The sequence below is a fragment of the Esox lucius genome, chromosome 3 (assembly GCF_011004845.1).
Source record: "Esox lucius isolate fEsoLuc1 chromosome 3, fEsoLuc1.pri, whole genome shotgun sequence".
NCBI lineage: Eukaryota > Metazoa > Chordata > Actinopteri > Esociformes > Esocidae > Esox > Esox lucius.
This window is the reverse complement of record NC_047571.1, coordinates 31,892,873-31,915,251: the sequence shown is the minus strand read 5'-3', so window position 1 is coordinate 31,915,251 and position 22,379 is coordinate 31,892,873. Positions and strand designations below refer to the sequence as shown.

Here is a 22,379-nt window from a genome sequence, read left to right as displayed (position 1 = left end):
GCGTGGCTGTAGTTTTCCTCTAAACCCAGACACAGAGACACTCAGTAGAAAAATAAGAGTTTATTACTGTAGTCAGTAGAACCTGTCCTTCCCCAGAGGACCAGAATAATAGTTACTGATGTGATTGTGTTAATCAACACAATGTCCACCTATTTCCAGATCTTTTACAAACACAGATACTAACGCCCTCACTCCGTTGGGCTGCATGAGTACAGATCTAAGATCAGCTTCACACAGTAGTTGTAGGCTTAACTGTAAGTGGGGAAAAGGCTGAACTGACCCCGGATCTGTAAGTTCCTAGGAGTTTTGCCCCACACGTTATATTCACATTGTAGCCAAGGTGCACAAGTAACAGCGCTCCTCTGAATGCTGGAGTGGTGAACACCCTAGCAGTGAATACCAGAGTTAGAGCACTAGGTACACCAGGAAGTACAACAGGAAGCAACCATGATAATTGTTCCCTTAATCACAATGAGGTTGAGTTTGGATAAATGTGACCGGGGCTTGTCCATACACTATCTGCCTTGTCTTTGTTTAGACACAACCACTTGAACTGACCCAAACCTTTGTCTGGTGATATCATATATCAGTGTCTTAGACCACTCCTTACACTAAACTCAACCGTCACCAAAATGATTTTAAATGTAAACTTTTGGGACTTCAAAGTGGGGGGTGTGTGCTAACAGAGTTAGCCAAACCATGTGGTCAGCCTACGAAACAAGATCCATTATGAAAAAGGCTAGCCTGCATGTAAAATAATAAAATGAGTGTGATTTTATTCAGCTGAAAAAAGGGTCTTATTCAGGAGTGTTCAAGCTCCAGATAGATGCAGATGGGTCTTACAACTATGACTCCTCCCACATGTATGCTTTCCCCCTTTAAGAATAAAAGTCCCTGTTTAAGAATAAAAGTGCTCAGTAATAATATGGTAGAGGTGGTGAGTAAATGACGGTTAACAGCTGACAGATATTATTACTTATTATTATAACCATGTGTGAGCCTTTATCGTGTCTTATCATAAGGCTTTTATTATGTAAAAGGTCAATCCACTCAAAAAGGCTATTGATTTTAACGCTTATTATTCATTAACGAACCACCAGCGTTAAAGTCAGTCAAATCGGGCTATTGTGATTGGAACAAGTGTACAATGCATTATAATCACACTATAACACATCGCACCCGATAGCTTTCTGCTTAACCAGAAGCTCCTATCATTCAGTAATAGTTTAGTCACAAAGTATATAGGAATTTCCATGCAGGTAAATGTCACAAAAGCATTTAAAACTAAACGTAATAAATACTGATTTTGTTTGTTTTAGACATCCTGAGAACAACAGAGAGAAAGTGAAAATGTCACTGTAGTTGTGGCTGGAGAAATTATACATCCTGTTTATACACTTCACATTTTGTGGTCTAAATTCTTCATAGGTAAAATGATCACTCATAATGATCGCCACAGTGGGAGTGTAATGTCTACAGCCACCATGCTGTCTATGTTGAAGTGTTAACTTCAATTTTGCTGTTTGTCATGAATAAACTGCAAATAAATTACTCTTGATCAAGGACAGCATAAAAAAATAAAACTCTTAATGCAGTAATTTTAGTTGACAGGCCAGGAACCAACCTAAATGTAATATTCACTCAGCACCAGACAGAAAAACAGGAGAAGGCACTACCCGACCTGTCCTATGAATGCTCGTTTTAGTTTTTCCACTGCTTTTCAGAACATTTTCCATAATGTGCCCTAATGAACAAGGCTTATTTCAAGCCTAATGTCAAAGGCTTTCACAGCGCCTTACTCGTTGAGAAACAGCAGCAATTGGGAGTTGTCTGGGTTGTGCCTCGGAGTGCTGCTCTGAGCAGAAGACCAGGGGGGCCCCACAGGGCAAAGGTCATCTTTCACCCTCACAGGGGGCAGCTTGTGGTCCTTCAGGCCAACCTCCTGAGTCAGGATCTGGTGAAGGGAGAGGACCACCACACATCATTATGGTGGTGTTTCCAAGTAACATACACATACATACACACACAAACACACACACACACACATATATATTTTATAATTCTTTCAAACGTTCAAAGTTGAAACGTTTTTGAAACTTAATCACAGCCTAAAGGTGACAGACCCTTAAAGCAGGCAAATAAGGTCCTCATCCAGTGTTCCTTCAAATCTTAAAATTCAAATTCCATTTGATTGGACTTTCTCATTAAATACATTTAAAAAAAAGATCAACATACATATTGTCAGGCATGTTTATGCTTGAATGGACATGAACACTGGGAAAATCTATTTATTTATTTTTTTTTTTTTTTTAAAGAGCAGTGGTTGGGATTCTAACCCCTGTTGAAGCAGCACATGTCCGGAGGCAGTGCCAATAGACCTCTGGATAAAACCCAAAAAGGGAAAACTAGAACCTAAAAGAGTGTGACCCTGGTTAAAAAGTCTCTTGGGGCGTTCAGTGTGGTGGGGTTCTCTACCTGTGGCTCACCTGTCTAAGACGATGCATATAGAGGGCCTCAGGTTCCTTAGGGTTCCTCTGTGGAACAGGCACATGCCACCTCTGCAGCTCGGCAACTATCTCGGCCATGTTGTACAGAGCCGCCGGGTCTGCGAGACTCCCGTTGATCAGCTCAACTAGACATTCTTTATAGTGCAAGCTAGAGAATCCAAACATATTCAGATGTAGTTCTCTTACTAACTGGTCTATAAAAGCACAATAACACATCACACATCCTTTTCTTCCCACTACAGAGGATCAGTCAAAAGACGATTTAGTGGAAAATGATTTATTGTCCTCTCCCTATGTAGTTGGAAATGTACATGTCTTACCAGCAGTAACCGTTGTATTCAGGTAGAGGGGGTCGACTGCAGGGGTCCTCTCTGCCTGACTCTTTGTACTCCAGGACTACACAAGCTCCTGACACATAGTAACAGTAAGAAAAACAATACATCGGATCTAGTCTGCATTACTCCATATGACAGCAGAGAAACAATACATCTGATCTAGTCTGCATTACTCCATATGACAGCAGAAATACATCGGATCTAGTCTGCATTACTCCATATGACAGCAGAAATACATCGGATCTAGTCTGCATTACTCCATATGACAGCAGAAATACATCGGATCTACTCTGCATTACTCCATATGACAGCAGAAATACATCGGATCTAGTCTGCATTACTCCATATGACAGCAGAAATACATCGGATCTAGTCTGCATTACTCCATATGACAGCAGAAATACATCGGATCTACTCTGCATTACTCCATATGACAGCAGAAATACATCGGATCTAGTCTGCATTACTCCATATGACAGCAGAAATACATCGGATCTAGTCTGCATTACTCCATATGACAGCAGAAATACATCGGATCTAGTCTGCATTACTCCATATGACAGCAGAGAAACAATACATCTGATCTAGTCTGCATTACTCCATATGACAGCAGAAATACAGCTGATCTAGTCTGCATTACTCCATATGACAGCAGAGAAACAATACATCTGATCTAGTCTGCATTACTCCATATGCCAGCAGAGAAACAATACATCTGATCTAGTCTGCATTATTCTCTCGTCTTTTCACTTGACGAAAAAGTCAGTTATCGTCAACTACATTGATAGTTAGTGTATCAATGTCACTCAGGAATGAATGAAAAATGAACATTGTTGTGCCATGAAAAGAAATAGCTTTATCAGTGCAAAGTTCATCTTCAGTCTCGATAGCAATTGCTCAATTCTTACGACTATTCCAAGTATTAAATAGATACTAGTAGGCCTACTACTGGCTAATGAAAGCCATACAGTTCATAGATCTCACATAGGAGACCCAGGTTTGAATCCAGCAAGGGCAACATCATTCATTCATTCTAATTGCAGGCCGTCCAAACTATGCTTGCCTTGTTACTTTCCTTGTTTCCGTTCTAGGATGCTACACGAGACCCCAATAGATACTAACTGGCACAGTGATATAGCTCAAAACCATTCACACACGAGACCACCAGCAACCACATAAATAAACAAAAGTATGTCAAAATGATTGGAGATGAAACATGCTTCTTGACGTCAGTGTTCAATCAGAATCAGGCAGAAGCATTGAACAATTTCATTCTACTGACATGTAGTTAGATTCTACTTGTTTGCTTTTACTCTACCTTGTGAGCTGGACCTTTCCGGGCCATCTTTGGGTTTCACAAGTCCTTCAAGAGGCACTTTGTAAAGCTGAAATACGGCGTAATGAATGATTAGTTACAAAATCAATCAATCAATAAAATTTATTTTATAAAGCCCTTTTTACATTGGCAGTTGTCAAAAAGTGCTTTTGCTAAACATCCAGCCTGAAACCCGCAAAGTGCATTAAAGGTCACAATTCTCCTCACGCCCAGAAGTTAAAGCTCAGATTGCTCCGTTAGCTCTTGTCCAAGGTCACAACGACACGTCGTCACGGATAAATATGGAGTGGGGCACCCCAGGTCACCGTCCTCGAAGACCAACACCGGGGTCAAAGTCATGTGTTGGGGAACTGGGGAGCAGATGTTTTACCTGGAGCAGCTTGTGTAGTCTGGGCACGTTCCAGTCCCTCAGGTGGTACAAGCAGTCCCTGGGGTGATGGGCATGTAACCCCTTGGACCCACAGTCAGCCGAGAAGCCGCACTCCTGAAGATGTGGTTCATTAAAGGGACAGTTTGTTATTCCACCCAGATCGTTCCCCTCCGGACCATTTTATATTTCACCGCTTAAAGCAAATCGTGGGATTAAAATCTCTGGGTGTAGACAAAAACGGTTGCCATACTATACAAAATTAAATCACTTTGAAACTTTCGCCTGGTACTCCCCTGCGGTTAAATAAATGGTAAACCTCCACCTGAGATTTACATGTGAAACGTACCAGGCCAGGTTTGAAAGGCCTGCTGCAGCCCCCACAGAAGTCGTGCTGGCACTGGGTGCACCTGAAATGCAAACAGCCCCCCTTGGAGAGGTAGAACACGAACCTGCATTTCGGACACTCTGAAACGAGCCAAAATGAATGCGGTTAAGTAGAGCCAATGGGTGAAACGTCCTTCTCCTCAAGGCAGAAGGTCAAGTGTGTCGTACAGTTTAGATTTTCAGGGGGGACATTACAGTTTGTGTCATGAATGGTGTTAAAGATTAATTTATTACCCTATTCTTATTCTATCCATTATCCTGCAAATTAACTGTAATAAATTAACTGTTTTAGATTAGGCCTGAAGTTGCTTTAGACTGATCATGATTGCCACGTATAGAAGAAGACCTAGGTCAGCATGCCCTGTACTTAGAAGTGATTAGGGCCACATCCAAGTCGCCAGACCTCTGTTCAGTTGGTGAAGTTGCCTGTGTCTGCTCTGTATTCTTACTTTTGTGTAGGACACGAGGGGTAGCAGATCAGGAGGTCTGTTAACTCTGACCTAGAACTATGGTTTCCATGACAGTATAGCGTTCTATCTTGTTTTCCTATTAGTATGACGACTTGTTTTGTATGTATTTCATAGCATTAGAGATCATATTTTGGGGGCTGACAGGAGGAGTATAAAGAGCTAGAAGCCATAATATGTAATCAGAACAATTGTTATGACACTACTCTGTTGGTCTCTGTACTTGTTCCCATGGATCCACGTAATTAAACTTGAAATAATCAACTGTTATACCAGACTCTGAGAAGTTTTTACTTGTATAAATCGCAAACATTTTCCACAATGGGATTTGATGTTAGAACAGACGGCAGACTTGGTGTTTGCATCAGAAACCGGGGGGTGGAAAAAAACAAACCTTGAAGGAAGTTTGTGTCTGTGTGAGTTAATACCTATTTTATTCCTGCTGAGTACATACTCCAGTCTTGCTTTCTGGTACTCCGGGTTGTTGTGGAGTTGCCACTCTTTGAACTTCTCACAGGAAAGTCCCTCATGTTGTGGAGCCCACTGGTGTGAACACACACACAAACAAACACACCAACACACTTAGCTTTGGCCTGCTACTCATCTTTAAACCAACGCAAGTTCATTACTATGTCAGAATAAATTGTGTTTGCGTGTGTGTGTGGTGTGTGTGTGGTATACTTACTGCAGTCTTGCACTGGGAGCAGGTGCTCTTCTTACAACTAGGGCAGTCCATCCTGAGCTGGTCAGCCTCATGTAGAAGGCCAAAGGAGCACTAGGACATCACACACCAGGGTTAGGGTCATCACAGGGCTAGGACATCACACACCAGGGTTAGGGTCATCACAGGGCTAGGACATCACACACCAGGGTTAGGGTCATCACAGGGCTATGACATCACACACCAGGGTTAGGGTCATCACAGGGCTAGGACATCACACACCAGGGTTAGGGTCATCACAGGGCTAGGACATCACACACCAGGGTTAGAGTCAATTCCATGTTCATTTCAAGTCAGTATAAGTCCAAATTCTAAATGTTTCCAGATGAAAAGCACTTCAAGAGAATAGGACACTCGAATAGGACACTTCTTAAATGGATGGCAAACTGAAATGGAACTGGCCCAAAACCTGTAACCCAAAAACCAAAGGGTTTCAGCAGGGAAAACAAGGCCAGTCACGTTCTGAAAGGGTCATTTAACAAACACATGATGTCTAGACATGCACAAAACTTTAAGCATGACTATTTGAAGGGATAGAAGCATACGATGCACATAACCGGGGGGGAGACACGGGTCAGCAGAACCAGGGGGGGAGACACGGGTCAGCAGAACCAGGGGGGGAGACACGGGTCAGCAGAACCAGGGGGGAGACACGGGTCAGCTGAACCAGGGGGGGAGACACGGGTCAGCAGAACCAGGGGGGGAGACACGGGTCAGCAGAACCAGGGGGGGAGACACGGGTCAGCAGAACCAGGGGGGGAGACACGGGTCAGCAGTACCGGGGGGGAAACATGGGTCTTACATGAGCACACCAACGGAAGTTGGGCATCTCCTGCAGGGCCTGGTCTCTGAGCTTCCTCTGGAACAACTCGTGGATCTGAGGGCCCAGATAGTGTCTGATCTGACAGGGAAGATCATCAGAAGACTGTCAAAATTGGAACATGAGGGTGAGATCCCAAAGACTACGGTCCTAAAAACCAGGACTGAGAAAACTGGTTTCGACCACCATTTCTTAAAATAAACCAAAAGTTTTGGGTTTATTTTAGTCATACTACCAGAACACTACGTAGGTGACAAAAACGATCTGTCTCACAGGGCAGATGCATTCGAAGCGCTGCATTGCTTTGCCCTCTACACTCTACAGCAGAAACGGTACTTTTATTGCATTTGCATTGACCCTCTGCGATTCGTGACGCTTGGAAGCTGCCACTGAAAGTGACACACTGTGAATGCAATAGCAGCATAGCAGAAGAATCATTGATTTGAATGGAAGCATCGCTGAATGTCTGATGGCATCATCAGATTCCAGATGGCTCTAGCGTACAGTGGGGAGAACAAGTATTTGATAACCTGCAAAATCGGCAGTGTCTCCCCACTTACAAAGCATGTAGAGGTCTGTAGTTTTTATCATAGGTACACTTCAACTGTGAGAGACGGAATCTAAAACAAACATCCATAAGATCACATTGTATGATTTTTAAATAATTAATTTGCATTTTATTGCATGACATAAGTATTTGATCGCCTTGATTCCGGCTCTCACTGACCTGTTGGTTTTTCCTGTTCTCCACTCACAAATGTTTATTTTTTATTTCAATTTTTTTTTGCCCAACATGCTATCAGGGAGTGCTTGAAGAAGGAGAACTGGAACATGGACTGACCTGGGTGTCCAGCAGGCTGAAGTAGTCCATGATCACCTCCACGCCCCCCTGGCCCTGACGCACGTCCGGCTGGCCACACAGGGGACACACCACATGGGTGATGCTCTTCTCCTTGATGACCTGGGAGAAGTAGGCCTTGAAGCAGCTCTCGCAGAAGGCACAGGGGCAGTGGGTCATGGTGATGATCTAGGGGGGAGGACGAGGGGAGGGGGACGTCTCACTCCTCTAAACTCGACAGTGTGGTTCCTGACTCCTAAGCTCTTCTGTTGTTATAATTATCATGGAACCGTATAACTCCCAAAACAAGCTCAAATTCACACGGGCGTGACTTGAACGTGGTGTCACCTTACTCCCGTTGTGTTCCTACGAGTTGCACACCATTTTTTATGATCTATTTCTGAGTTGTCAGTGGCCGTCATCCCATAAACAAATGGCCATAACCAAATGGTTGAAGCTACTAACTCGTAAGGGTCCTGGTTAGACGCGGAGAGTCTCTGGAAGATGAGGGTGTGTTTAGTTTTGATGTCATTTGCGCACGCAACATGCTAACAACCAAAAGGTCCTAAAACGCCATATGAAAATGATGGTTAAACTGTTGTCAAACAGAAATGGCCCTTTCAAAGCAAAGCTACCCACTACACATACTATGCATATACTATCCCGAGTTGGCTTTAGAGATGGTTTTCTGTGAGTTTGTGAGATGCCTTTGTTCCAGTACAAGCAAGGAGGTTGCAACAGAATGTGTAACTACTCCTCTCGAGTTTCAAGACATAGTTCTAGGCACGCAGATTGCGACCTTGAAAGTTTGAACTAGTTTGTCTTACCGGGAGAGATACAGAAGAACTGAAACACCTTGAGATGGAAGTGCGCAAGGGCATACCTTGAAGTGTACCAAACAAATTAAATGCCAGACTTCACTGCGAGAGTTTGACTCTCGTATGATTAATATATTGAGATATTTATGTTTTATCAACAAACAAAAACCTTTCCTTGTAAAGAATGTAGCTCTCACATACTAAATAACTAACAAATATAAAGGATTTTATATCATGGACATTTAGCTGTCAATCTGAGTGGGAATATTTCTCTAACCCCGTCCCACAGGGACAGGAGGATCCTTTTAACGGTTTCAAATGCTGAATCCACCTTAGAAGAAAGGAGGCACAGTATTCAAACCGGGCCCCAAACTCTCACCCACCTTGCTGAAAGACACCTGCTCACGGCAGATGGGGCATTCGTGAGAAAGGTACTTCAGGGCCGTGGGAAAGTCCCGGCAAGACTTCACCGCCTCCTCCACGTCGGTCGGGCTGAAGCTCCGCCCCTCCAGAGACAGCAAGCTCTGAAAGATGTCCGCTTTGTCGCTGGGGACACCGGGTGGCACCTCAAAAAGACAAATGAAATAGATGAGGAGACAGTGCAATGGCACTCAGCGTCTATTCTACTTAAGGGATATTGGTGGTTTTCACTAAAGTCAAGGACGGTACAAACAGATTCACAGCCTGGTACACACACAGAGAGCAGCATCAACGTGACTGGGAGATATGCCCACTCTACCTACCTGTGCTCTGTCAAACCTCTTCAGCTGGACCATGAACGGCTGAGCATTCACAATCACAATCCGGTCTGCCTTCAGGAGCACCTGTTCTGCGTCTGAAAGCAGATCCAAAAATTAACAAAAGAAAAACTATTTATCCAGGTGGTCTCTGCCTCCCGTTTCAGCCAGATTACAGTAGAAAATCACCGTAAACTCTCACCTATCTAGGCTTCAAACACTGCTACCCAAACACTGACAAAGTGGACAGGTGAAATTGTGTGTACAGAATTATTGTTATATTGCAGTGTTAATCCTCCAGATCTACAGTGGATATAAAAAGTCTACACACCCCTGTTAAAATGCCAGGTTCTTGTGGTGTAAAAGAATGAGACAAAGATAAATCATGTCAGAAATTTTTCCACCTTTAATGTGAGCTATAACATGAACAATTCAATTGAAAAACAAACTGAAATCTTTGAGAGGGAAAAATAAAAAACTCACAATAACCTGGTTGCATACGTGTGCACACCCTTAAACTAATACTTTGTTGAAGCACCTTTTAAATTTTATTACAGCACTCAGTCTTTTGGGGTAGGAGTCTATTAGCATGGCACATCTTGAGGTGGTAATATTTGCCCACTCTTCTTTGCAAAAGCACTCCAAATCTGTCAAATTGTGAGGAAATCTCCTGTGCACACCCCTCTTCAGATCACCCCACAGATGTTCTATTAGATTTAGGTTTGGGCTCTGGCTGGGCCATTCCAAAACGTTAATCCAAAAGCCCCAAAACATGATGCTGCCACCACCATGCTTCACTGTGGGTATGGTGTTCTTTGGGTTATGTCCAGTGTTGTTTTTGCACCAAACATACCTTTTGGAATTATGGCCAAAATGTTCAATCTTGGTTTCATCAGACCATAACACATATTTCCACGTGCTTTTGGGGGACTTGATGTTTGTTTTTGTAAACTTCAGCCGGGCTTGGATGTTTTTCTTTGTAAGAAAAGGCTTCCGTCTTGCCACCCTACCCCATAGCCCATTCATCTGAAGAATACGGGAGAATGTTGTCACATGTAGCACACAGCCAGTACTTGCCAGAAATTCCTGCAGTTCCTTTAATGTTGCCCCTTGGAAGCCTCCCTGACCAGTTTTCATCTCGTCTTTTCATAAATTTTGGAGGGATGTCCAATTCTTGGTAATGTGTCAGTTGTGCCATATTTTCTCCACTTGATGATGGCTGTCTTCACTGTGTTCCATTATATATCTAATGCTTTGGAAATTCTTTTGTACCCTTGTCCTGACTGATATCTTTCAACAATGAGATCCCTCTGATGCTTTGGAAGCTCTCAGCGGACCATGGCTTTTGCTCTGAGATGCAACTAAGAAAATGTCAGGAAAATCCTACTAGAACTTTGTGATTAATCAGAGTCACTTTAAATGATGACAGGTGTGTAATGACTTCTATTTAATATATGATTGGTTAATTCTGAACCTTTAACCCTCCACATTTACAGGGTGTCCTCCCTTTTATCTCTTCACATCTATATGGTGTCCTCCCTTTTATCTCTTCACATCTATATGGTGTCCTCCCCTTTAACCCTCCACATCTATATGGTGTCCTCCCCTTTAACCCTCCACATCTATATGGTGTCCTCCCCTTTAACCCTCCACATCTATATGGTGTCCTCTCCTTTAACCCTCCACATCTATATGGTGTCCTCTCCTTTAACCCTCCACATCTATATGGTGTCCTCCCCTTTAACCCTCCACATCTATATGGTGTCCGCCCCTTTAACCCTCCACATCTATATGGTGTCCTCCCCTTTAACCCTCCACATCTATATGGTGTCCTCCCTTTTAACCCTCCACATCTATATGGTGTCCTCCCCTTTAACCCTCCACATCTATATGGTGTCCTCCCCTTTAACCCTCCACATCTATATGGTGTCCTCCCCTTTAACCCTCCACATCTATATGGTGTCCTCCCCTTTAACCCTCCACATCTATATGGTGTCCTCCCCTTTAACCCTCCACATCTATATGGTGTCCTCCCATTCAACCCTCCACATCTATATGGTGTCCTCCCCTTCAACCCTCCACATCTATATGGTGTCCTCCCCTTTAACCCTCCACATCTATATGGTGTCCTCCCCTTCAACCCTCCACATCTATATGGTGTCCTCCCCTTCAACCCTCCACATCTATATGGTGTCCTCCCCTTCAACCCTCCACATCTATATGGTGTCCTCCCCTTTAACCCTCCACATCTATATGGTGTCCTCCCCTTCAACCCTCCACATCTATATGGTGTCCTCCCCTTCAACCCTCCACATCTATATGGTGTCCTCCCCTTTAACCCTCCACATCTATATGGTGTCCGCCCCTTTAACCCTCCACATCTATATGGTGTCCTCCCCTTCAACCCTCCACATCTATATGGTGTCCTCCCCTTCAACCCTCCACATCTATATGGTGTCCTCCCCTTCAACCCTCCACATCTATATGGTGTCCTCCCCTTCAACCCTCCACATCTATATGGTGTCCTCCCCTTTAACCCTCCACATCTATACGACCATTCTCTACCCACCCGTGACACTGCGAAAGGTGACCAAGGCCTGGTCGGCCTGGGTCGGGGGGTAAGGGTAGGTCACATCCAGCACTTCCCCTCCACCATTGCTCCTGCGCTGGAAGTAGAGGGTGAGCTTATTCCTCACGTGACTGGGGGACTGGCCCCGGGGAAGCCGGCTCACAAGGATGCGGTGCCGGTCGTCCACCGGGCCAGTGACCTCGGGGCCGTTGGCTAGGTCGCCACCTCCACTGTCTCCTCCTCCTACCTGCGTCGGACCTGGGCGGAAAAAAGTGTGGGCGTTGGGTCAGAATTAATAAGGTGAAGCACCGTGTCATTTAGTTTGTTCGTTCAGTGCTGAAACGTTTCTGCTTCTCATTCTTGCCTACGTTCATGAGCAATGGATTACTACAATTAGTGCAATTTGTACTCTTAAAATGTTCATCCGGAAGAGTACAGGCCACCTCTCAGGATCTGGTTCTTCTCTAGGTTTCTTCCTAAGTTTCGACCCTATTAGAGAGCTTTTCCTAGCCACCGTGCAGCAATCCTGTTGTTGTTTGCTCTTGGGGGTTTAAGGCTGGGCATTTGTAAAAGCACTTTTTGACAACAGTTGATGTAAAAAGGTTTTTATGAATTAAATCTGATTTGGACTGATTTAGAGAGGAAATCAGGTTTCTGTTGCCTTGCACACAACAGCTGCCATTTTGTTACCTGAAAGAAAGTAGCTTGTGCTGCTGTAAAGGACACTGACTGTTGATAAACTTCTCCATAATAAACAACTAAATACAATGTGCTGGGAACACACATCAATGCTCTTTTAACTGGCCCACGGCACAGTGATTCGACCAGTCCTGGAGGGACAGAACACTCTTTTAGTCCTCTCTTCCTGATTCAGACTTGGCTTACAGTATCCATTAGGTTTCTATAGGAGGGTGGGTGAATATGAATTAATGAATTAACTTTCTGCGCACTAGATTCAGTTTCTGCTTACCTCTTTCTTTGGCGGTGAGCTGGTAAATATTGACAACATTTTCCAGCTGCAGGCTCTTGAACAGGTTGTTCATGTCCTCATCACCCATGGGGGCGGTAGTTGGCACTGTGATATGAGAAAAATGTAATGGCAGATAATGAGGTACTGATTGACTAATACCAGAGAACAAATATACCTTTCAGTTAGTACCATAAAGTCCTCAACAGATTCAAAGCTGAATTATTTGTATATGGTTTGTATTGGTTGGTACAACACCTGTTAGTGACGGAGTGTCATATAGCTTTTCTACAGTTATCGGTTTTCCTGAAAAATGTGTAAACCCAGTCCTGGAACTTTCAAACTCCACCAAATATGTGTCATAGTACATGACTAGCCCTAACCTCTCCCTAGAAAACTAGCCCATCATTGTCATATACTGGGTCCCACTACACTGTTATATACTGGGTCCCACTACACTGTTATATACTGGGTCCTACTACATTGTCAAATACTGGGTCCTACTACATTTTCATATACTGGGTCCTACTACATTTTCATATACTGGGTCCTACTACATTGTCATATACTGGGTCCTACTACATTGTCATATACTGGGTCCTACTACATTGTCATATACTGGGTCCTACTACATTGTCATATACTGGGTCCCACTACATTGTCATATACTGGGTCCTACTACATTGTCATATACTGGGTCCCACTACATTGTCATATACTGGGTCCTACTACATTGTCATATACTGGGTCCTACTACATTGTCATATACTGGGTCCTACTACATTGTCATATACCGGGTCCTACTACATTGTCATATACTGGGTCCCACTACACTGTCATATACTGGGTCCTCCTCTCTCCTGAAATGCAGGAAGATCCATCTCTATCCATTCAGTGTGTCCCAGATTGGTGTGGGTCTACCTGAGGCAGTAGTGATGAAGGGGTTGGTGGAGGAGAAGGGAGACTGGACCTCCACTGGTGCGCCAAAGGTGATTCCCATACTGAGCAGCTCCTCCGTGTAGGACCGCCTTACACCTGGTCCAGACTCTCTGAGAGGCCCTGACTGGCTGGACTTTAAACTCCTGAGCAGAGCTAGGAGGAGAACAAATCACACACTGTTAAAAAGGGAAATGAAACCAAATGTGGGCAGTTCACTAGAAGGGTTTAGCCGCAGAGTGGCTAGAGTGTAGGGTCAGTAACCTCAAATGATCTGGTTTGAAAAGTAGAAAATCAGTTGTTCTGTCCTTGAGCAAGGCTCTAAACAGTTGCGTTCTGGATTAAAGCATCCAATAAGTAATGTTAACATTCACGTCGTAATACATGATCGTGAGAATGAAAAGGGACGTGGGTTGGCCGACAAGCAACCTATTGTGTAGTTTCAGCAACATACCTAAAATAAATAAATAAATAAATAAATAAAGTAAAGCCCATCGGTTTTAGATTGTTGTCCTTCGAATGCATCACACATATACCGGAATCGACACAGGTTTGAATCCAGCCCACTGCCCTTTGACTCACCCATATATCTGTTTCAGACTCAATAATAACCAAACAAATCCAGATCCACAAGGGGCGGGCCTTACCCCTACCCTTCACATTATCACAGCGAGAGCAACAACCAAGATGGCCGGGCATGTGGACTCCTCTAAAATACGTTTTAAAGTCCATAAGCATCCGAAAACATTTCGGACGGCCCTACTCAAAACACGGAGAAGGCTCACCTGTTTCCGTGGTGAGGGCGGAGGGGATGGAGGAGCGCCTGGCCTTTGGGGTGGAGGTGTTTAGTTGAGGCCGGCTAAAAAGGGAGGCACACAGGCAATGAACTGGAGGCATCAATGATCACTCCTAACTGACAGCTCAACGTAATACAACCCAATTCGGTAACGGACACCGGTCGCTCACATTCACCCCTTTGATTAACGCCCCAGACCGAGTGAGGTCGACGGCCCAACAGCACTTCCTACTCGGCGCGCAACACAACCCGGGCATGACATATCAGACCGCAGCGCCACCCAAGTCCTGGGTCCTGTCGGTCTGCGATGCCAAGAAAGTCTCAGTTTACCTGCCAGGGTCTGAAGACTCTGTGGGCACGCCGGAACGTGCTGCAGCAGGCTGTTTCTGAGCTCTGACTGGATATGCAGCGTAGAGGGGCGTTTCCTTTTGAAATGCGGACCTCATTTCTGTGATGAGCACTGACAGGTTGCTCAGCCCCTGCCAATCAAAACACAGCATGTCTAACAAACCAGGAAATGACATTGATCATCAACACCTGAAAACACTTGGGGCCGACACGTGTTTTCTCAGCTATCTATATGGGACACCAATGTTTGTTGCCCTTAAAATATTCTAATCAAACTAATTCTAACCCTAACCTAACCTTAACCTCAGTAACCTGACATTAATGCATAAAATGAACCCTCGACCTAATGCCCTAAAAACCAGTAAGGCCTAACGCTAACCCTAATTATGGCTTTTTTTCAAAATGGGGAAAAAAAATACATCAAAACCTTCACCAAGCGCTACTAAAACCAATAGCAGCCCACTGTAAGAAATGTTGTTAGCGTACGCTGTTCCAATTGGTGAGGCAGTCCAAGGTCACCAGCCCTGAGGCCTCCACGTACGGGCATCTGGGATTGATGGTCAGGGAGGCGGAGGAACAGACATAGCATCTCGGCCGGCTCTGAGGGTGGGTTTCGTGGAGCCAGATGCACACTGGGATATTGTACGTGTGGCCTGCACGAACAACAAATTATTTCATTGGGTCACTTCAATAACAGGGGAGTGGCATACGCAAAAAAGGTTCTCTGAGTTAATCTACTAAACAATCTAGTCATTGTTAGCCCCGTCAGATTACCATCGAGCTGAACCGGAATAGTGCCCCCCAAGAAAACTAGTCTCTTCCTTTCCTTGTTGGGAAAACCTGGTTGAGACAGGAATAAATACTGTCAAGATACTGCATCTTATGTCGCAGTCTGTCAATCCGTCGAACAAGCTGGTCTTGTCTGGAGACAAGAGCTAGTACGTAGTGCATCAGCCACACAATGTCTAACAGGCATTTTGGAGTGACGCAGAATCATTACCAATAGAAATGTTATGACTTATGCTTGTAACCTGTTATAATCTGTTAACTTACAGTAGAAGTCCACATATGTACGCAGGTCTCCATATGTGGCTGTGGCACTCTTAATATCGCTCACAACTTCCCCAGGGAAGCTGTACTTACACTGAAAAACAGTGAAGAGGTTGGTGTCGAATCAGAAACAGCACACATGAAAGGAATTCAGTAAAAACTAGACACAACAATAATTGGCTCTATGATTCCTTGTCCACCTGTTTCCAGGAAGCATTTTGTTTACATGACTGTTGGCTGCTAAAGCACCTGACTAAATGCATGGCAGCCTTTGATGGTTTCTGTAGCTAGCTACGTTTCTAAAAGAAGCTAGCTATTTTGGCCCAAGTTTCAGCGACAACTAAATTGTAACCCATGAAGTCAGGACACTGAAGATGCGATGCAGAGCTCCAGAAAATTGGGAGTGACTAACAAACAGTTGACTTGTTTGCGGAACAGACATTGCTTGCTAGCTTAACCAGCAAGCCAAACTTTGTTGTCAATGGGATTTAGGCAGCTAACTAATTAGCTAACAACGTCTAGCCCAACGTTCGTGCACATTAGGCTACCACGCATACCTAACCGTACAGTAATTAGCTAACTTTGCTAAGAGGCTACAGTAATGTAGCTAGCAAGATTATTGAGCAGCTAACCTAGTTTCTAAAGGGTGTTTTTCTTCTTACCTCGGTCAGTGTTTCATACTCAAGGTTTCCTGGGACCCTAGGCATCTTTAATATTTCACCCTTTTAATCTTAGGAAAGGTGACATTGTGAATCGACATTAAAAAATTAGACAACAAAATCTGACACTACTAATCCTGCAATGAAGTTGTTTCTGGGTTTTTTTACGTCATCGAGAACCGCGCATTAACAGTACGCAAAAGTGCATGGCGTAGTCTTGAATGACAGCGCGCAGCACACAAAAAAGATCTTGCTGAAATATGACGTACTGAACACGCTTGTAAATATTTGGGTGGATATCATCATTGCTGCCAGTGAAACACTTGCTTCGGGGTTGCTCTTGGGCCAAAAGAAGGACTATTGCATGAGGTTCCAGACGTTATCAAACCTCAACACTGTCCGGTCACAATACAGCTGACACGTTCCCATTCTTATTTGTCTACACTAGAGGTCAGTATTAGATCTCAAATTCCAAGTCCTTTTGAAGACATCGTGACAGTGCTACAGCTCTCCATAAAAAGCACAATCCACTAAATGTGAATTTTCTGAGGGCTACCGTCATGTCGACCGTATGATAGCACACAAGACTTTGTAGTAACCCATCATTTAAAACCATTTAGCCTGCCATGTCGTTAAAATACATCATCACTACATTTGCATGAACATTTCTTCCATTAAACAGCCGCTCTGACCTGCCGCAAAACCTAGAGGAATCACCTCAACACCAATAAACCAATTATCACAGTTTTATCATAGACGTACCATAACGATCATATCACCGGGTGACGAGAAATAGCCTACAATAAACTAACAAAATAACGCGCTGCAAGAACAAAATACACAATTATAGAAATGTCAGTCACGCATTCTTCAGTCCTCATACCTGCGGGTAAGCCATTCTTTTATTCTGTTTGATTGTATTTAATCTGTTTTTATTGCTAGCTTCAGTTACCTGGGGAGGCAGAGTTTCCCTGTAGTGGTGGGTCTATTTAATACAGGAGGCTTCCCAGCCTGTGGTTTTGACGAGGAAAACATATATGTATGCATAATATTGACATTCAATGTTGATAGTGGCCTGTAAGGCAACGCCACTTCTGCTGGTCAAACATATGACATATCGCACCTACCAGAGGTGATCGATGCAGAAACGCCACGTAGAGACAGTGCTGATAAGAAGAGAGAGGAAGGGAAACAGACGGACCACGGAGAGAGTGATTGGGAGGCAGAGAGAGAGAGACAGGGACAGTATATGGGTGATAGAGACAGAGGTGAAACAAATTAATTCTTCACAGAGTTGTTAGTGCCGAGAGTGGGAGGATGGAGGGGTGGGCTGTGTCTCTGGCTGATGACACTATCTGCCCAGCTGAGTGTGATTAGGATTTTGGTGTGAAGGTGACTCTCCCCGAGCCCACGGTGGACTTCCAAATCACTCCCTGTTCCCTGTGTAGTGTGCTAGTGTGCTGTCAACCAGGCCTCGTGTATGGGGCCCTGGTCCAAAGCAGGGCCCTATTTAGGGAGGGTGGCACAGTTGGGGAGCCGGTCACAGGTGTAGAGGGCACGTTCTGGATGAGGTTTCAGAAATGTGGACCCAGCCGACAGTCCCCAGTGGACCGCCGTTTTAGGAGAAGTCATTCACAGATCAAATCGTGAGAACTTGGTCCGGTAATAAACTCAGAAAGTAATAACATTTTGTTCCTAGATGGCTCTGGCCGGTCTAGGCCGTGTCACTTTAACCTTGGCTTGTCCTGGATTGTTTTCTTTCAGTAACAGCCCAGTTACCCAGGCCCATCGCTAAGACTTCTCGTTGGTTTAAGCAACCCACAAAATGCATGATTCATCCGCTGAATCTCTCTACGCAACCCCCCCCCAACATATTATGTTGTTCTGCCCGAATGGAGCCCACTGTTTATTTAACGACAAAGAGCACCGAAGACAGCACTGAGCTATCAATGTGTACTGTAGCGAAATGGGGGTAATGGGGTACACCCTAGCCTCCATCCACTCGCTGCTCTAACCCCCAACCCCCAATGCTAACAGGGTTCACGCACTTAGCAGTCGTTGTGATGCGCTTGGGATTGCCTTGGGATTGGTCCATAACGGAGGGCTGTCAGTCCAGTGTCTTAGCCATCACACCCGGAGGTCCTACCAGAATGTTCTACAGCATGTGTAGACGCTCACCATCAATACCATTGTAATATATTCAATTCGGGCAATGACTCGAGGTCCCCCCCCCGAAAAAAAACCCCCAGAGTGGCATTGATTTCCCAATGCCCGAATTCTGGAACAGGAACTGTGAGTTGACTGAGTTGAATTGGAATGGAATTGACGTCACCCCGAGCGACGATCCCCGTTGACCCGTTAAAGGCGGTGAATAGTTTGGCTTGTTGTAAGGCCACACTTCACCCTCTGCGGTGTAGGTAGAGCCGCCTCCCCTTAAAAAACGCACCGGGGTGTCCATACCACGTCTGAGGCAGCGCGGCGCTGGCCGTCGCGTGGCTGCTCGGACGCCGTCCGCTCTGAGGGCCGGTGTCCTTTACCGAGCCGTCGGTGTAAGTGAATCACCTGGCCGGCCTGCCACGACGGAGCGGCGCTCCATCCATCTCCCCGGGTCGGCAGGCCTCTCCTCAGCTCCGGTTTCCGTTGAGTGCACTAGCGCCGGCGATCCGGTCGCAGGCCTCGGTCAAAGCGAGTGCACTGTGCGGGCGAAAGGGAGCCGTTTGGGACTCGGGCCTTTTATTGTGCTACTGACCTAGATCCAGACAATGAAAGTACACTTCACTGCCCCCCTCTTTTACACTTAGACTTCGGAGGGGGGGAGAAAGGCCACCCACAGCTCCTTCACAACACACATATTGCCTCCGGAGTGAATTCGCCCAGCTGCGCATTAGCCGATTCACTCCGCTCGCTCACCCACACGCGCATACAATGCACCCTTGAAAACACTTAGGAGAGACACACACAGACAGACATGAAGTAACATACACACACACACACACACACACACATCTCTGTGACCACACCCACACACGTGCATACAATGCACCCTTAAAACACTTAGGAGAGACACACACAGACATGAAGTAACATACACACACACATCTCTGTGACCACACAAACACACACACACACACTGTCACATTAATCTCTGTAACCCCACACACACACTGCCACACTCATCTCTGTGACCGCACAAACAGAAAATCTACACACACACACACACGCATGCACACACTCATCCCTGCGTGACCACACCACACGGCCCCGGTTTGACTTCAGCCGGCGGCAACACTTGGCTGCGGCTGGACGTTCCAAGCAGCCCGCTGAGAGCCGGCGGGCCCCTTTGAAAAGGGACGCAGCGGCGGAGCCCCACGTCAGAAACGATGAGGTCCCTCTGTCAAACTCAGCGGTTCCCCACATGAAAGAGATTGCCACTATGCTTCAGAGTGGGAACAGAGTTCTGGGACCCCCACGTCTTCACTGGGTCCCTTTAAACAGCTTGGATGCATGGGCCTTTTGTTTGTTCGGAGGTTGGGGGCGTTCCTTGGCCCGAGCTGAGGTAAATACAGTGTTACAGAGGCGGGCACGGACAGAAGACGAGGGCTCCAGCGGCCCTGCTGTCTTCTTCACTTCTTATTTCGTCGGGGAGCTTGAACAGACCCAGACTATAAATGATTACTGTGGTTGACACTTGATCGACAGGAACTGACAAAGGGTTTAATTAAGTCTGACTGACAGTTAGGGTCATCAGAAAAGCTGTCACCGTTTAAATTAAATGGAAAATGTATACATTTAGCTGTTCTGTGTGAATGAATTCAACACAACCTGAAGGTATACCGTGTAACTGAAGGAAAATTAAATTACAACTTTTGCTATTGATTCTTCAAGCACTACTACAATTGGTTAAATTGGCAGAAAAGATTTTCCACAAGGATGTGAAAAAAGTTGACGTTTCCTTACAATGTGTCTTTTATTTGTTTAAGCCGTTTGAAATGCGCTCTATAAATATAGTTAGATTGAAATGCGCTCTATAAATAAAGTTAGATTGATTGATTGGTTTCGCTCACGCATGGCCATGGGTTCAGTCGTAAATTGGTGTAAATTGGTTTGGTTACGTGATTGTTTGAAGCTCTCATGTTGTTCGTGGATTTGTGTAGCCTGGCTACCCCAACACATTGTGGCAGCCTACTGTTTATTCTCCAGGATGAGTCTGGATGTGAATCCCTCTCGACAATCTCTAGGACACAGACACATTCTGACCAGAAATGGTCCCGGAAACCAATAGATTTGGCCAGACCTGGACTATGTGATGACGTTATCGATGACGGTTATTTTTGGACGATGACATCGCCATTTTGAATTTGCACAAAAATCTTCTAGGGTGACAATTTTAGACTGAATATCTGTGGGAATCAATAGAGAATCTGAATAAAATTCAGGTCGAAATGTCATGCAGGAATTCTGGTATTTGGCTGTATTTAATCCACTTTTCTAAAGTGTAACACACAAAGGTCAACGTATCACAGCACAATGGCAAATGCACGACACGCCAGGAATAGACTGCTGGCAAAAATAACAACTGGTCCCGGCACGCACGTGGCTTTGTGTGTTTACATCACCACGGCAGGCTTGCCGGCGCGTTCCACATACCAATGCAGGCCGGGGCTAAAGTGAGCTTGTCCGATTCACTCGGGGCTTGCGGAGTAAGACTCCTAATGGTCTTTGTCATCTACTAATGATAGCCCAGAGCTGCTGCACGCTGCTGGGGAGGATGGCTGAGGGACGGGGGGGGTGTCTCCACTTCGCCTCTGATCACTCGGCCTTCGTTCCAAATTGCAACCTCTTCCCTATTCAATCAGTCTGTGCGCTCCATTTGACCAGGGTCAATTGGGCTTTGGTCGGCGGTAGAACGCTGTCTAGGGGAAGAGCGTGCCAGTGGGACGGCCGTTTTGGAGCCTCAGTTTCCACTGGCGGGATCCTTAATGATTAAGTCTGGTAGTTTAATGAGAGCCGACGGCTATCTCTCCCGACCGCGGCCGACGCTTCCCTCTTGCCCCGGGAAGAAACCGCTGGATACTGTAGAGTCCCTGCGGACAAAAAAGAGAGCAGCGAGTCGAGACTAAGCCTTTATCTGATTCAACACTCCGTCATTTTGAAGTACACACATCGTGCCTTGAAGTGTGCGGCGGCAGAGAGGGGACTAGTCCCGCATCGAAATGAGACGTCTCGTCTTCTTTGGAAAATACAAGGTTTTCCACGATGGCTGCGTCGTCGTGGGTGATGGGATTTAGCTGACCTGAGTTCACCATCCAGTGCATCTTTCCCCTCAGGCCGTTCAATATGTATAGGCCGCTCGTCAAAATGAGCCGTCTTTTTAATGAATGCATTCTTGACATCTCAATGTAGAAAGGTTCGGCGTTTGGATAAAATACACAGGATTTACCTGGCTCTGTGTTTATTACATCACACCTGACTTTCAATTCTTTATTTTAAAGCTTGAGTCCCTACACACCCACGACAGGCCAAGTATAATCTCCTGGTCGGGTTTGAACGGACGTGAATTCAACGTGGAATCCAAACGCCTTTCATCACATCACTAGACTCAGGTGAAACACTGGTTGACATAAATTGCTAATTTGTGATTGTTTGCAGATACAACTGGCATTCCGCGTTGATCTGACCTCCTTCACATGATGTGAAAACAATGTTGAGTCAACAGCAGTT

The 22,379-nt window shown here is 45.2% G+C and overlaps 1 protein-coding gene across 2 annotated transcripts; it reads right to left on the bottom strand.

The window, feature by feature from the left end:
- Positions 1–45: 45 nt before the first annotated feature.
- On the bottom strand, positions 46–17,061 carry si:dkey-181m9.8. Of its 2 annotated transcripts, XM_010895552.3 has the most exons (21): positions 16,662–17,061; positions 16,003–16,093; positions 15,724–15,789; positions 15,436–15,602; positions 14,932–15,080; positions 14,591–14,664; positions 13,791–13,961; positions 12,873–12,977; positions 11,903–12,160; positions 9,340–9,431; positions 8,980–9,162; positions 7,782–7,967; positions 6,923–7,021; positions 6,085–6,174; positions 5,828–5,942; positions 4,895–5,013; positions 4,549–4,662; positions 4,161–4,227; positions 2,828–2,915; positions 2,487–2,655; positions 46–1,954 (listed from the first exon to the last, which is right to left on the bottom strand). In XM_010895552.3, the coding sequence occupies exons 1-21, from the start codon at positions 16,704–16,706 to the stop codon at positions 1,796–1,798; spliced, it is 2,607 nt and encodes an 868-aa protein (XP_010893854.2). In that variant the 5' UTR covers positions 16,707–17,061; the 3' UTR covers positions 46–1,795. The 2 variants fall into 2 exon arrangements, with proteins under 2 accessions (XP_010893854.2, XP_010893862.2); XM_010895560.3 differs by lacking the exon at positions 6,923–7,021.
- Between the last annotated feature and the right edge of the window lie 5,318 nt (positions 17,062–22,379).

What these genes read in the sequence shown, in the direction of transcription:
- si:dkey-181m9.8 (XM_010895552.3), bottom strand. Translation starts at nt 16,706, where the DNA reads ATGCCTAGGGTCCCAGGAAACCTTGAGTATGAAACACTGACCGAG. An exon ending in TATTCCGGTTCAGCTCGATG is followed by an intron (nt 15,603 to 15,723) that starts GTAATCTGACGG and finishes TTGTTCGTGCAG; the next exon opens with GCCACACGTACAATATCCCA. An exon ending in AGAGGTTTGACAGAGCACAG is followed by an intron (nt 9,163 to 9,339) that starts GTAGGTAGAGTG and finishes TGTCTTTTTGAG; the next exon opens with GTGCCACCCGGTGTCCCCAG.